Source organism: Apteryx mantelli, chromosome 18 (assembly GCF_036417845.1).
Source record: "Apteryx mantelli isolate bAptMan1 chromosome 18, bAptMan1.hap1, whole genome shotgun sequence".
Lineage (NCBI taxonomy): Eukaryota > Metazoa > Chordata > Aves > Apterygiformes > Apterygidae > Apteryx > Apteryx mantelli.
In genome coordinates, this window is record NC_089995.1 from 12,018,676 (window position 1) to 12,031,547 (window position 12,872).

General features: G+C 44.1%; 1 protein-coding gene across 1 annotated transcript; it reads right to left on the reverse strand.

Moving 5' to 3' along the window:
* Positions 1–345: 345 nt before the first annotated feature.
* CYP24A1 (cytochrome P450 family 24 subfamily A member 1) lies at positions 346–7,507 on the reverse strand. Its single transcript, XM_013951407.2, has 10 exons — positions 7,463–7,507; positions 6,651–6,747; positions 5,510–5,601; positions 4,590–4,701; positions 3,084–3,229; positions 2,576–2,742; positions 2,321–2,399; positions 1,508–1,702; positions 1,292–1,398; positions 346–400 (listed from the first exon to the last, which is right to left on the reverse strand). Exons 1-10 carry the CDS (start codon positions 7,505–7,507, stop codon positions 394–396), a joined length of 1,047 nt encoding a protein of 348 aa, XP_013806861.1. The 3' UTR covers positions 346–393.
* Between the last annotated feature and the right edge of the window lie 5,365 nt (positions 7,508–12,872).

Here is a 12,872-nt window from a genome sequence, read left to right on the forward strand (position 1 = left end):
AAGCTTGAAACCAGCTCTTTTCAGCTAGCCTGCTGAACAGCTTGCAGCCGTAATAGTTTCACCACTAATAAGAGCTAATGTAACCACTCCACAGCTCATTATCAAACTTTATCCTGCAGAATCCCTTGGCTGCACTAAATCGCTGTATTTGCACAGGTATATGAATGTGCACAGTATTTTTTTTCCTTTTGACACTGCTAAGTAAAGCTGAACTAACTAACCACGTTTGCCAAAGAAACACTAGGGGAGCTTTTGTCGGCGCTGTTTCCGTCTCTCAGGGATTGGTCTAGGGATGTCTCTTGCAGTTTCTCCACTGGTTACCAGAGGTTTTGGCTTTCCCCATGGGCATATGTTGTCTTCAGTAAAGGCAGCAGCAGGATTGTCATTTGTCTTCTATGACCTATATGAGAGAGGGGGAAAAAAAAGTATATAGTCATCTGTGATTTAAAGGAAACTGAGCACTGGACAAACTTCAGAATGTGGTTAATACCCTTACTCAGATTATACTGGGTGATTTTTCCAGTGATTTTGGCCAACGAAGAAGTATCCCATATGCTATTTAAATATCACTTAATTTCTAACTTGAGGTCTTAATCCTGTATCAGAGGCCCAGTTTTCCAGTTTAGATTGGTATATAAATAAGCTAACAAAAAGCTTGTGAGCAGAGAAAATTTAACATTCAAATTTTTGAAACTGAAGACTCGCATAATAAGCTTGTGACATTCTGTCAGCATTTATGTAAAGATGGTTCTTTTGTTCACCCTTCAGCCTAAAATCTAAAATAAGTTTTCTAATCTAAACTCTTTAGTGTACTGGTGTACTATTTCTTGACTAGGGCATTTTCTTTTCAGTTTGGACACCTAGAAAACAGCCTAAACACAGATGCTCAAAGTCAAATGCTATCTTTCAGGAGATATGTTCTAGAAATAGAGTGGAGAATTGCATTATGTTATAGCAGAATAATGGTCATTTTTCCCAGTAGTACACATTTGTTAATTTTTTCCCCACCATTGCTGCTCTGCATCATGGACAGAAAACATGTTCTACTGCAGTTTAAAATTAGAATGCGAATGTCAGAAATAGGCCATACAAGACTTGCCTTTTGTATTACATAGAATAGGGTTTTTTTATTAAAAGTAATGAAACATGTCATTTAATAATCTCACACTGTAAGGATACAGACTTTTTTTTTCCTGTGCTCTACTCTTTCACTCACAGTTCTACGGAAATTTTGAGTGAGGTTCAAAGATAAGTCTCTCATACTCAGGAGACCCTTATGTGCATACCTTACCGTCTTTGAAATGCAATGGGAAGCTCCCGGTTGGGAATCAGTATTCCCGAATGGAGTGTTTCTACTGGTTTGCTGTCAGTTGCTACAATTTGGTATTTGCGAATTAGCTGAAACACAAACATTTGCGTTAGCATGTTTTGGCTTCTAGACTATCTGATTAGGTTAAGTTTTGAATAATTGTACATTGTGTGAAGAATGCCATTTGAGGGTATTTACCCAGCAGAGGGCTAAATGAAGTTGTAGTTCTGCTAAGCGACGTCCGATGCACATCCTCTTCCCGATGCCAAATGGAAGATGAGTAAAAGGATTTATTAAATTCTTCTGAAGCCAGCGCTCTGGTTTAAATTGCGTCCAGTCATTAAAGTACTCTTCGTTGCAACCCAAGGCATGGGTGTTTAGCATTAGTACTGTCTATAAACAAAACAACAGACACAGTCTCAATTACAAGTTGGCTTAGAGCTACCAAGTGTATCGGCGTGTTAGTGGAAAAATTTAATGCAACAGTACAGACGAGGCAGTTTCCTCTGAAAAAGTCTTGTAATTTTCTAAAGACTCATTCAAACACAATAAAGGTCATTTTCTTCAGAAAATAGTGTGGGAAACTTGAAAAAAATTCTTGAACCCCACACCAAAATATTTTTGTCTAAATTCAAAGTTGTGCAAGCAGGTACAACACCATGAAACTGCATCAGGACACATTCTAGAGAGGTGATTAGGTAGGAAGCTACTGAATTATTTCAGTCAGTGAAATAAAACATTAGGAAAAAAGAGCAGAAAATGGGGGGAAAAAAAAGAGACAACTATCCTTCTGAAGTCAGAGCATCAGCTCTTCTAATTTAATTTTATCCTACATTTAAACAGTTTTCAGTTTATGGGAATTCTTGGCCCAAATTTCTCATTCAAGCCTTATTCAGGAGCTAGTCTTTCAGCAAAGTCATTTTGAGACCAAAATATGACAAGCTTCAGTGTTTTAGAGGACAGTTAAAGATAAACTGCGATGAAATATTTAAACTAACCAAATGGACTTACCCCTTTGGGTAGTATATAATCTCCTAGAACCATTTCTTTGTCTAAAGTGCGACTGGTAAATGGCACAGATGGTGTTAATCTGCAGCGAAAGAAACAAAATGTGTTAAATTCCCAGCATTTTTTTCTTCCTGTATGTGTAATAGTTTAAACAACAAGGTGCCCAAAATTATATGTACTGGAAAATTCTTTCTCCATAGTGCAGACTAGACGGTAAAACTGGTCATTTACTTTTTGCAAATTATTTGAAAATTTTACCTCATGGATTCTTTCAGACATGCTTTTAGGTAAGACATTTTCTTCAAGTTCTCAGCACTTGGACTCTCATTAGCAGCCAAAACACTCTGTATTTCCGTAAAAAGTTTCTGCTGAACACGTGGATTGCGCGAAATGTTATACAAAGCCCACAGTAAACTATTGGTAGTCTGAAACAAGCCAAAAAGAAACATAAGATCTCCACTTACTGTGGCAGAAACAAGAAGTTCCCAGAAGTTCAAAGCAACATTTCTGGCATGAGCACTTTATAGCTGGCCACTGCCTAACAGGATTTCTTAAGCCTAAGAAATTATGAGCCATCACAATTGTTCTCCGAGAGAAACCAATAGAAGAAAGAATTTTTCCAGGTAAAATTTCACTTGCATTCAGGCCACTGAAGCAACTACAAGACGAGCTCACTATCGCACGTTTGTTCTCTTGCAGGTTATGGAGGAAAGCAGAGAGTTGCAAGGCTGCTAATTTGAAAGAGCTCTTCAACAGTCAGGTTTACCGTTTCAACTCCCGCAATCTGGAGCTCTGCAATGGCAGCATATAGCTCTTTCTTGGAAAGCTGTCCTCCGGAATAGATGTCACACAGGAAATCCTCCTGAGGGTTTGCAGAATGTTTTTCCAGTCGACTGTCAATTGAATGCTTGGCTGAGGAGGGAAGAACAGGAGGTAATTAATGGAAAGTTGCTAAAAATGCTATCAAAATAAAAGTGAAAATGTGGCTCACGTGCAGGATTTTGAAAGAGGATACCAAGCTGTGCTTTGGTTTCGAGTGATGAACATTGTACCAAATAAATAATGTTATTTTCACATTTTAGGCAAATACTAAACAGTTACAAAAATTATTTATAAACAGAAAGAACATCTGAAAACTACTAGGAATTCTGCATTCTAATATTAGGAAATCAGTGATGTGTTGAGTGACAGATTTAGCAAACAGAAATACAAGTGTGTAAAACTTACTGGCTTGGATTTTCAAAGGGGATCAAGATATTAAAAACCAAAGAGATTTTTTGTGCTGAGGCTCCCTGAGGGAAGTTTAAGGTAAAAATAGATGCCATTTCTATGTGCATTTTTTAAGATGTAGTTGACTACATTTTGCCCACTCTTTCTCATGAATATCCCAGCTGTTAAGACGAGTTCTTAGAAAGGAACTGTTCATATCAAATGAAGGTGCCAAACTGGTTTTTTTTGGAACAACACTGGTTTAAAATGTCTTTCTTAAAACCCATAAACTAAAAAGCAATAGAATAAGTGCACATATGACTGGCATGACCAAACTCCCTGAAGTATCAGGTACTCAAATACTTAAGAGAAATATGCCACTCAGCATTACAATAATCCAAGGACCAAAGCCTTGCTTAATCTTTAGCTAGAATTATCCCAGTCTAGGAAAAAATTGAAAAATATGAACTTAACTCCATATCTGGAGTTAGAGTAATTTTTGCAATCTTGAAGGCCAATCCATCTTAATAGACGGAAATTCTGCCAGAAAGCCAAGTTGTACCTTATGATTAATTGCTTCTGTTTTAAGACTTACAGCTATATTCCAGGTTACTCAGAAAGCATGATTTCTTTTTTAGTAAACAAACCTTTGTTGCATGTGAAATTCTTGTTTCTCAATAGCGAAACTGCCCTTCCTTTTCTCACTCATATACCTTGCCTTTAAAGTGATATGCCCTTTCCAGCTCTATACTTTTATGATAGACTCAGTTGGACTCAGCTTTTCTGGCTCCTTAATTTCAGGGGCTTCCCTGGATAGGGGGTGTTGCCACACAACCAGCACTAAGCATTAGTCATAAGAAAACAGTGGTCCCGTGTTTGGAATCAAGAGGTTTGTGATCAGCAGCAGCAAAGGTGTCTCAGTCTGTGCTCAGGGTAGCAAATAACAGACAAATAATATAATAAATAAATAAATAAATAAATAACAAATAATAATTCCACCAAGTGGGAGACAGAGCAGAAGGGAAAGGAGAGAAGTTATGTTTAAAAAAAAAAAAATAATAACCTGTTTTAAATATATTATCCCATGCTTTAGTATGGGCTTGCCAGACTTTTGTGTTCAAACCCTTGTGAAGCTCCACTGGGGTCACCATCATCATTCCAAAAGAAGCCATCATCTGTGGTGGAGAAACAGCTTTTGAAATCTTTCTTTAATCTACCTACTTGTATTTGTGAACAAAATTAGCCTGTACAGTAGGAGGCAATTTTCACTAGATCAAAAAGTCAGGGTTCCGACAGTATTTCTGTCCTGGATAGAATGGGGTAGGAGTCACCCTAACTAGACCTTATTGAGCTAAAATTTAGGTACAGCCAGTGGAGAATAAGAGGTTTCAACAGTGGGTGATTCATCCTACTTATTTTAGGCACCTGTTTTAGAATGGTACAAACCATCCTTCGGCAGGGTCTCTCTCTCCATTGAGAACAGATGGAGCTGAACAGCTAGGCTAGACCAGACGCCTGTCTTTTAGATGGCTAAAATTAGTGAGATAAGTGTCACCGGAGTCCAAGTTGCAGCAAGATGCACAGCAGGTGTGCTTGCGAGAGTGACTAACCTCCAAATTCGGCATATTTGCATAATCCCACACAACTCCAGAAGTCCCACCCAGCGTAAATAGCAGTGTTGCACAAAAGGTGTCTGTGAGGGAGAGAAAAATTCACCAACCAGCCTGACAGCTGTATTTCAGGGATTACCCTGACGTCCATACAGCATTTTCACCCCGCAGGTTTAGGCTTTCTGTCAGTTGGACAGTCAGATGGTCAGTTACTAGCTTTGCACATTTGAGTGTGGCCTCAGATGCGCACGGATGCCAATACATATGCAAAATAGAAGCTTGAGTTTCTTTTTTCAGGGGACTTATTTAAACCACTACCCTTTCAGAAAAATCACTACAGCCCCAGGTAAAGACTAAGGCATCTCTTCCATACCGTTTTTACAGCTTTGATGAAGTTCAAACCTTCTTCTTCTACATCATGCTGCAGGAGACCAAACCTTTTCCCGTACAGCACCAGGCAGATACCTGTTGTTAAGCAATATTCTCATTAAATGCTACAGAGGAGAGGGTGTGTAGTGTCCACCATTTATTGTTATTACACCGTTTGGATTATCCCTCTGAAAAACATTTTCTGCTCTATGTTACATACCTGTGAGAAAAGCAGTTCAAAATACCTTCTGCACAGCTGACTTAGACCCACTGCAGCAGTAATATCTAGCTGTCGTGCCCTTTCAGCAGTGCTTCTTCACAAACGAGGGAACCACTGATCCCCTCACGTGAGCGGCAGATCATTCTGCCAAGCATGGCTGGTGTATTTGGCAACTAAACTATTAAGTGTCACTCCTGAAGAGAGCCGAGTCGCAGGGCCCAAAGAGGCCATCTAGTCCAGCGTCCCCCTCCGCAGCCAGAAATCACTTGCAAACGCTGGCAGCGTTCCACACCCCAGCAGCTTCCATCCCTTTCCACCTGCTTTCTGTTTTATTATTATTATTTTTTAAGCTGACGCTTCCTCTTCCTGCCTTTCCCAAAGCAGCCACCACCACTGACAATGGAAAAAGCCCTTTCAGGAACTCAGTGTGTGGGTTACCACAAGAGGCCAGCCCAGAGCAGAAGGCATCTGGCAGAGCTTGCTGCGTTCAGCACTACCCCGGCCACGCTTTCTTGTTGAGGAGTTCTGATGTAGCTTTTCCTTCTGCCCTAAGTCATGCCTGGCTGATGCTTCCTTAATTTACTCTGAAAGACTTCTAAAGATGGAGGCTCCTTTCTGGGTAACTATCTGGAGAATTGCACTGTGTTTCCCACAAGTTTTGGATGTATAAGTCACTATCAGTGTTTGAGATTTCATGCAAGCCACGTGCACAGCCAGCCAGAAGTGGAGTGTTTGTATGGTTGATGATGAACTTTGCATGTGTACTGGGGGTCCCCTGGCTTTTCTGCAGCCCGTTTACCATGATATTGTAGCTTATAGTTCAGAAATAACTAGCCTTCACCATCAATACTGGTTTCACTCTATCTGAAATGCCATAACAGGTAGAAAGGGCATATCATTCTCAGAGGAAAAAACAAAAACTTACTTTCAAATGACCATTTGTTGAATTCTGAATATACATCTTCAATTTGTCCATTGTGGTTACAGAGGTCATCCATTCTATACATGAAGTCCTCCAGGACCTAAGTAGTGGAGAGAAGAGAGAAGAAAAAAAAAGAGAATAAAGAGGAGACCAACTAATAGAAATCCTGGGTAATTTAACATTTTCATTTGTCTTTTAATTAGATGACAATCTCACATAGAACAGGAATACTTATGTTTCCTGTTCTTTGAACAAGATTCAGTTTTCCCCATGTTAATATGTTTGGATTTTGCATGACTCTCATCCTATTACTGTTTGTACTGGGATGAAACAAGTTTTCCTCCGTGGGGATGAAGTGCTTCGGTCAGACACCGGGATAATACCACCAAGTTTCACAATAAAGAGAATTAAGCTGTTTATCACAGATGCTCCTCAAACTCAGTGAGGAACGTAGAGGCTAAGGAGGGAGTTGTTCCCTGGGGGAGGAATACGAGAATGAAGGGGTAAAGGCACAAAATGCTGCATGCCGGAGGGGTAAGCCAAAACTCTGCAGGAGCCCATGCCACTGTGGAGTAATCGTGTTGCTCTGTACAGACAGTCTCCGCTACAGGTTTCTGTGTGGTCCTGCTTTTGGTCAGACCCTGACAATCACTCTGCACCTATTATTCCCTGCGTAGTTTTACAGCATTAACTCATACTGTTACTACTGCAGAGCAGCTCAATAGCGATCCAGGTAAACCAGATCACTTGATGCGGTTTTATTTCCCAGGCTGCAGGAGCGTGGGGAGAGAAAGAGTTTCTCAAAGTCGCAGTACCTCATTGATTGTGGCATCCAGCTTCACAACTTCCGCGGGTTTCATTAATTTCTTTTGAAAGGCACTTCTTACCCTCTGCCAGTCCTTTCCTTCCCTGGGGTGAATTACAGACAGCAAGGATGAAGAAAGAGCGTAGGTTAAATGAAGAAAAAACAAACAAAACCCCTGCAGCACGTGCACCAAGACATCACTGCTAGCAGGAGCGGGAGTGGGCACAGCACGGTGGCTGGTCCCGGCCGCCCGCAGCATCCCCAGAGCAGCCAGAGACCCCCGGAGCCCCGGAGCCTCCCCGCCCGGCCGCCGCTGCTCCCCCGCGCCACTTACAGGATCAGCAGCCCGTAGCCCTCATCGCGATAGTCGCGATAGGCTTTCCAAGGCTTGATCTCCAGGCGCTGGGGGCAGGCGCTCTCCCGCCGGTACAGGGCTTCCAAGAGGCAGGGGGCTGCGATGTGGACGGAGTCGAAGGCCCCCAGCTTCATGCGGAAAATCTTGCCAAATTTCCTGTGGTAGTCGGCCTGGGGCGGGGGGGGGGGGCAGCAGAGAAGACCGCGGTGAGCGCCGGGCGCCCCCTCCCCATCCCATCGCATCGCGTCCCGTCCCGTCCCATCACATCGCATCTCTTCCCTTCCCGTCTCGTCCCGTCCCGTCGCATCGCATCTCGTCCCGTCCGTCCCGTCCCATCACATCGCATCGCGTCCCGTCCCGTCGCATCGCATCGCGTCCCGTCCCGTCCCATCACATCGCATCTCGTCCCGTCGCGTCCCGTCCCGTCGCGTCGCCTACCGCGCCGCCCCCGGCCGCGGCCGCTCACCAGGGTCTCGTGCTGCCGCTTGAGCCCCCCCCTCCGGAGGACGTCGGGCAGGTTGCCCATGAGCGGCCAGCGCGGGGGCCCGGGCAGCGCGGTCAGCGGGTGCCCGCGGCCCCGCGCCGCGCACAGCGACGAGGCGGCGGCGGCCGGCGGGCGCGGCGCGGGGGCTGCGGGGGCCGCGGGGGCTGCGCGGGCCGCGGGGCGCAGCGCGGCGCGGGCGCAGGTGAGGGCGCGGTGCCGCGGGAGGATGCTGCGGCCGCCCATCGCCGCGGCGGGATGCGCCCATCCGCGCGGCGCATCTGCGTATATAGAGCGGCGGGGAGGCTCGCCGGCCTCCACCGGGGGCCAATGGGAGCTGCGGGGGGTGAGGTGGGGCCGGCCGGCGGCGCCCGTCCGGCCCCGCCGCGGGGCAGCCGGTTCGCCAAGGGGTCAGGGGAGGCGGGAGGGCGCCGCGCCAGAGCCGCGCAGCCTCGCGGGGCCGCCCCGGCCCCGGCCCCGGTGACCCCCGGCGGCGGCGGCGGCGGCGAGCGCGCAGGTAGCGGCCCCGTCCTGCGCGGCGCCGTCCTGCGCGGCGCCGTCCTGCGCGGCGCCGCCTCGGCTCCGCGCAAATGCGCTTATCGCCCTGCCCCCCCCCCCCGCACCCCTTTTAATTTAGCTTTTCAGAGGCCGCCGGGATGCAGCCGCAGGAAGCGGGGCAGCCGCGCTGTGCCCACGGCTGCGCGCAGGTGACTGAGCGGCTCAGTCTTCCTTCGGGTTTTGCGTTTTAAAGCGAGGGGATAAAAAGTTAAGGAAGCCGGGGAGCAGCGAGCTTTGCTCCCTGGACCGTCCCTACCCCATCTGGCTGACTAACGACTTACTTATGAAAAGGGCATGTGAGTGCATCACCTGCGAAGGCAAAATTCCCTTCGCTATGAATCCTGGCAGCTATTAAATTCTGACAAAAGCCAGCTGTTGACACAAGAGTTTTAATCAAAAGCGCACTGTAACCCTCAGAGGGAGTCAAAGGCTTTCAGGCTAAGTGGAGTCAGAAGAGGTGGTCAGTACGGATTAAGCAGCTCGGACACCTCTGTGCTCAGCTCTCCATCCTTCTCTTCTTACAAGGGCAGTCAGGGAGGCTGTGGATTTTGCTGCCATAGATACCTGTAAACCACAAGTTTTTCAGGAAGGACAGGCATACTATTATAAGGACTCGATCTTCTCCCCTCACTCCCTACCTTTTCTCCCCATCTTTCTCCAGTTGCATTTTGTGACTCAGCTCTTCATCTCCTTTATTTAAGAAGTTGGCGGTGTGATGTGGAGTCTGCAGATGGGTGTGTTAGACACAGGACAGAAAAATAGCCAGAAGATAGGGTTTGCCTCTGACTCCGAGATCAGCCTGTGAAGGGTGTGTGTACGTGTCTCAAAGTCAAATTAGTAACGAGAAAAGGTGTCAGTGAACAATACAGAGAAAAAAAATGAATAAAAGGAGGAGCAGGATATCTCACTCTAGAGTTTTACTGCAGTTTTTCTAAGCCTTCTCAGCAAACAATCCCTTCCTTCTATTTCAGTGTTTTTCTTCTAGGGGCTCATATTGCACGGGCCACCTTTCTAGGTGGGCTGTACTGACGTGCTTTGAAATTAAAGCTGGTTCAAAGGTGTGCCCCTTTTTTATTATTTTTAAGAAAATACTACAAAAAGAAGTTGATATTTTTGTGATTTGTTTGCTTTGACCCAGTTCTGAAAACACATCTCGCTGTCCTTGTAAATCGGGTGCAGTTCAGGCTTTGTTCAATGATAAGTGCTGAGAAACCAGACAAGGAAGAGACGTTCTGTGTGCTCTGTGGACACCTGCCTATTTGAGGAATCAAAATGAACTCATTTGCAGGGTCACAGCTCAGTGCCTGTGAAATGATCTCTTTAGAAGACTCTGGAATAGGCAAGTCAAGACTAAACTGGGCACAGGTCAATTTTTCCATGTTCCTAGCTGCAGTAGGGAGGAAACCACCCTGTTAATAAGAAATCTTCTCTATGAAGCCATTTTTAAATTACAGAATGGAAAAGGTTTTACTGAACTTTTGCGGTTGTGGTGTAACTCTCTGGCAAGGAAACTTGTGTATTTGTAGCTCAGCTAGGTTTGGAGCTGAGAGAGCTAATGATTGTCTCAATTTCTGGTAAAGTGCAGATCTAAGGGCATTTTCAATCTTCGCTTCTTCCTCCCCTCCCTTTTAAGAGATCTCAAAAACAAGCCTTTCAGCAAGATCTTCTCATGTGACCTTCAGAGCATATCAAGGGTTATTTTAAGTGTAAAGTGACACTACTTATAGGGTTTTCGAGCTCAAAAATTGTGGCCATATCCTCACGTGAGTTCATAACCTAACTTGTCCCTCCACAGAGGTACCTGTAACGGGAGCATGTCACCATCATCCCACAGGTGTCTATGTCCCACAGGACTTTCTATGGATGAGGACCAAACTTTTCTAATAATGGTGACAGCTAGTGCCAACTGCAAGTGGAAGACCCTGTTCACTTTTACACTGTGACAAAAAGCATTACTAGGTCAAAGACCAGGAAATATTTTCTGAAGATCAAAGCTAAATAGTATGTGGTACATATTCTTCTATGCTTTTTCTTTTGCTACAGAAAAACTGTGTTTTGATTTCTGAAGCCTCAGATGTCAGGAGAGAATGTTCCTCAAAAATGATCTGCCAGAGTGATACTTCTGTAGAAGATCCAAAGTGGACTGTTGTAGAGGTACAGAAACACTGTATTACAGCGTATCTTTTTCATCACTAAAACATTAATTGGTACCTGAAGTCCAAGTTTTATAGCTGCTTCCAAAGCACAAGCAATTGCTAGTCCTACCTCCTGGGAAAGAGTAATGAATATTCTTTACATAAGGCTTGGAAAACCCATCAAACTAATAACTCCTCCCTGGGATTTATTAGACTGAAGTGTGATCAGAAATCTTACTGCAGCAAAATAGCTGAACTTTCAATATGTTGTAAAAAGACCCCAAAGCATTGAACTAATGCAGAGTGAACTGACTGCTTTTCATATAGTGAATTTCAAATATACTAAACATTATCAAACCAACTCCTCAGTCTGATGGAGTCAATAACCAGTGGTGGATTTTCTTCCTTAATGCCTGTAATTCTGGAAGGTTTCTATTGTGGCATATTACACAATTCCCGTCTCCTGATCTCTACTCTTTCTCCTTGCTGAAGTAAGCTTTTTACTATTTTCTCCCTAAAAATGCTTTCAAAGTCTTATGTGTTTTTTTAAGTGCTACAACTTAAAAGTGCCACAGGAGAATGGGTAGACCATGTAAATAGTATATCTGTCATGGACAAGGTATTTCACAATGCTGAGGAAGACAAACTGAATGCAGCTTGTAAACTCTAGTGTCTAAACACAAAGCTGTTATTCCAGGTTTTTAGTAATGTTTGTTTACACACTTTTAATTCTGTGTCTCTTTCTAGCTGAGGATCTTAGAGTTTTGTGAACATTAACGAATTGAGCCTCAGCCTAGGAAATGGGAAAGTACTGTAATTCCCACTCTACAAAAGAGAAACTGAAATGTATTTGAAAATCAAGATCACAAAGCTATACATAGGCCCTCAATGTAAAATGAAAGCAAAAGAAGCCTTCTATATTTTTACTCAAATACTAGTTTTATAGCACTGAACTTCTGATTTCACTGCATACTAGATGATTACACTCCTACGTGATGGTAGTAGCCGTGTGGAAAAATAGGTCTGCTGAGCAAACTGAGAAGAGGGTAATCCTTAGAGAGGGATCCAGAGCAGCAGAAAGGTAGAAGAATAGCTCGAACTCCACCAGCCAAGGAATCTTCTAGCTGGCCATGACCTGTTTGAGATACCTACCTCTGCAATAAACATTGCAACATTTAACTACTGAAGGAGTCTCTAACTGGTAAGTAAGTACACGGTTCAAGAAAATTAACAGAGGTCTCTTGTCTTAAATTAAGTGCAGTTAATGTTTAAGTTTACCAAAAAATAAGTTTAAGCACCTTTTCTGTAAATAAATATTTATTATCTGCTTTGTCTGGTAAAAGTGATGCTCCACGCTGTTCTCTATATAGGTTAAGCATATAGGTTGAGTGATAAGTCAGAAAGCAAGTAGGGAGCACAGACCAAGAAAGTGAGGTCCGTGACAAGATGTTCAGTCAGTCAGCTGGAGATACTTGGGATGTGATCGGCTCCTCCTTTCCTTCCAGTAACTAGAACCACTCTCTGGGCTTTTTCAGAGTTCTGTGGCTCTTTTAGCAATTTTATCCTCCTTGAGCAGGGAAGGGAATTGTTGTAGTGAAGGATTTGTGCATTAGGAGGCTATGAGAATGAGTTACTGTCTACACATCAGGCTGAATTTTTCTCTTTGGATCGAGCTGGCAGAAGGCTAGAAGCTTGTTTCACCCTCTACACAGCACTGTTGAGAGGCACGCTTGGTTTAAAAAGGAGTAGAAATTAGGAATCTGTAGGAACATGTCATTTTTGAAAGCACTGAAATCATGATTTCATGACTAACCAATACCTGCAGGTATTGGTTATGGAGATCATTCCTTAGTACATTACTGCATTACTGCATTAGTGTAAGGCTGGGCCT

Excerpts from the sequence above, each read along its gene's own strand:
- CYP24A1 (XM_013951407.2), bottom strand. The coding sequence starts at position 7,507 with ATGAAACCCGCGGAAGTTGTGAAGCTGGATGCCACAATCAATGAG. Across the intron at positions 6,748-7,462 it reads TGGATGCCACAATCAATGAG|GTCCTGGAGGACTTCATGTA; the intron begins GTACTGCGACTT and ends TCCACTACTTAG. Across the intron at positions 2,400-2,575 it reads TGTCTGAAAGAATCCATGAG|ATTAACACCATCTGTGCCAT; the intron begins GTAAAATTTTCA and ends CTTTCGCTGCAG.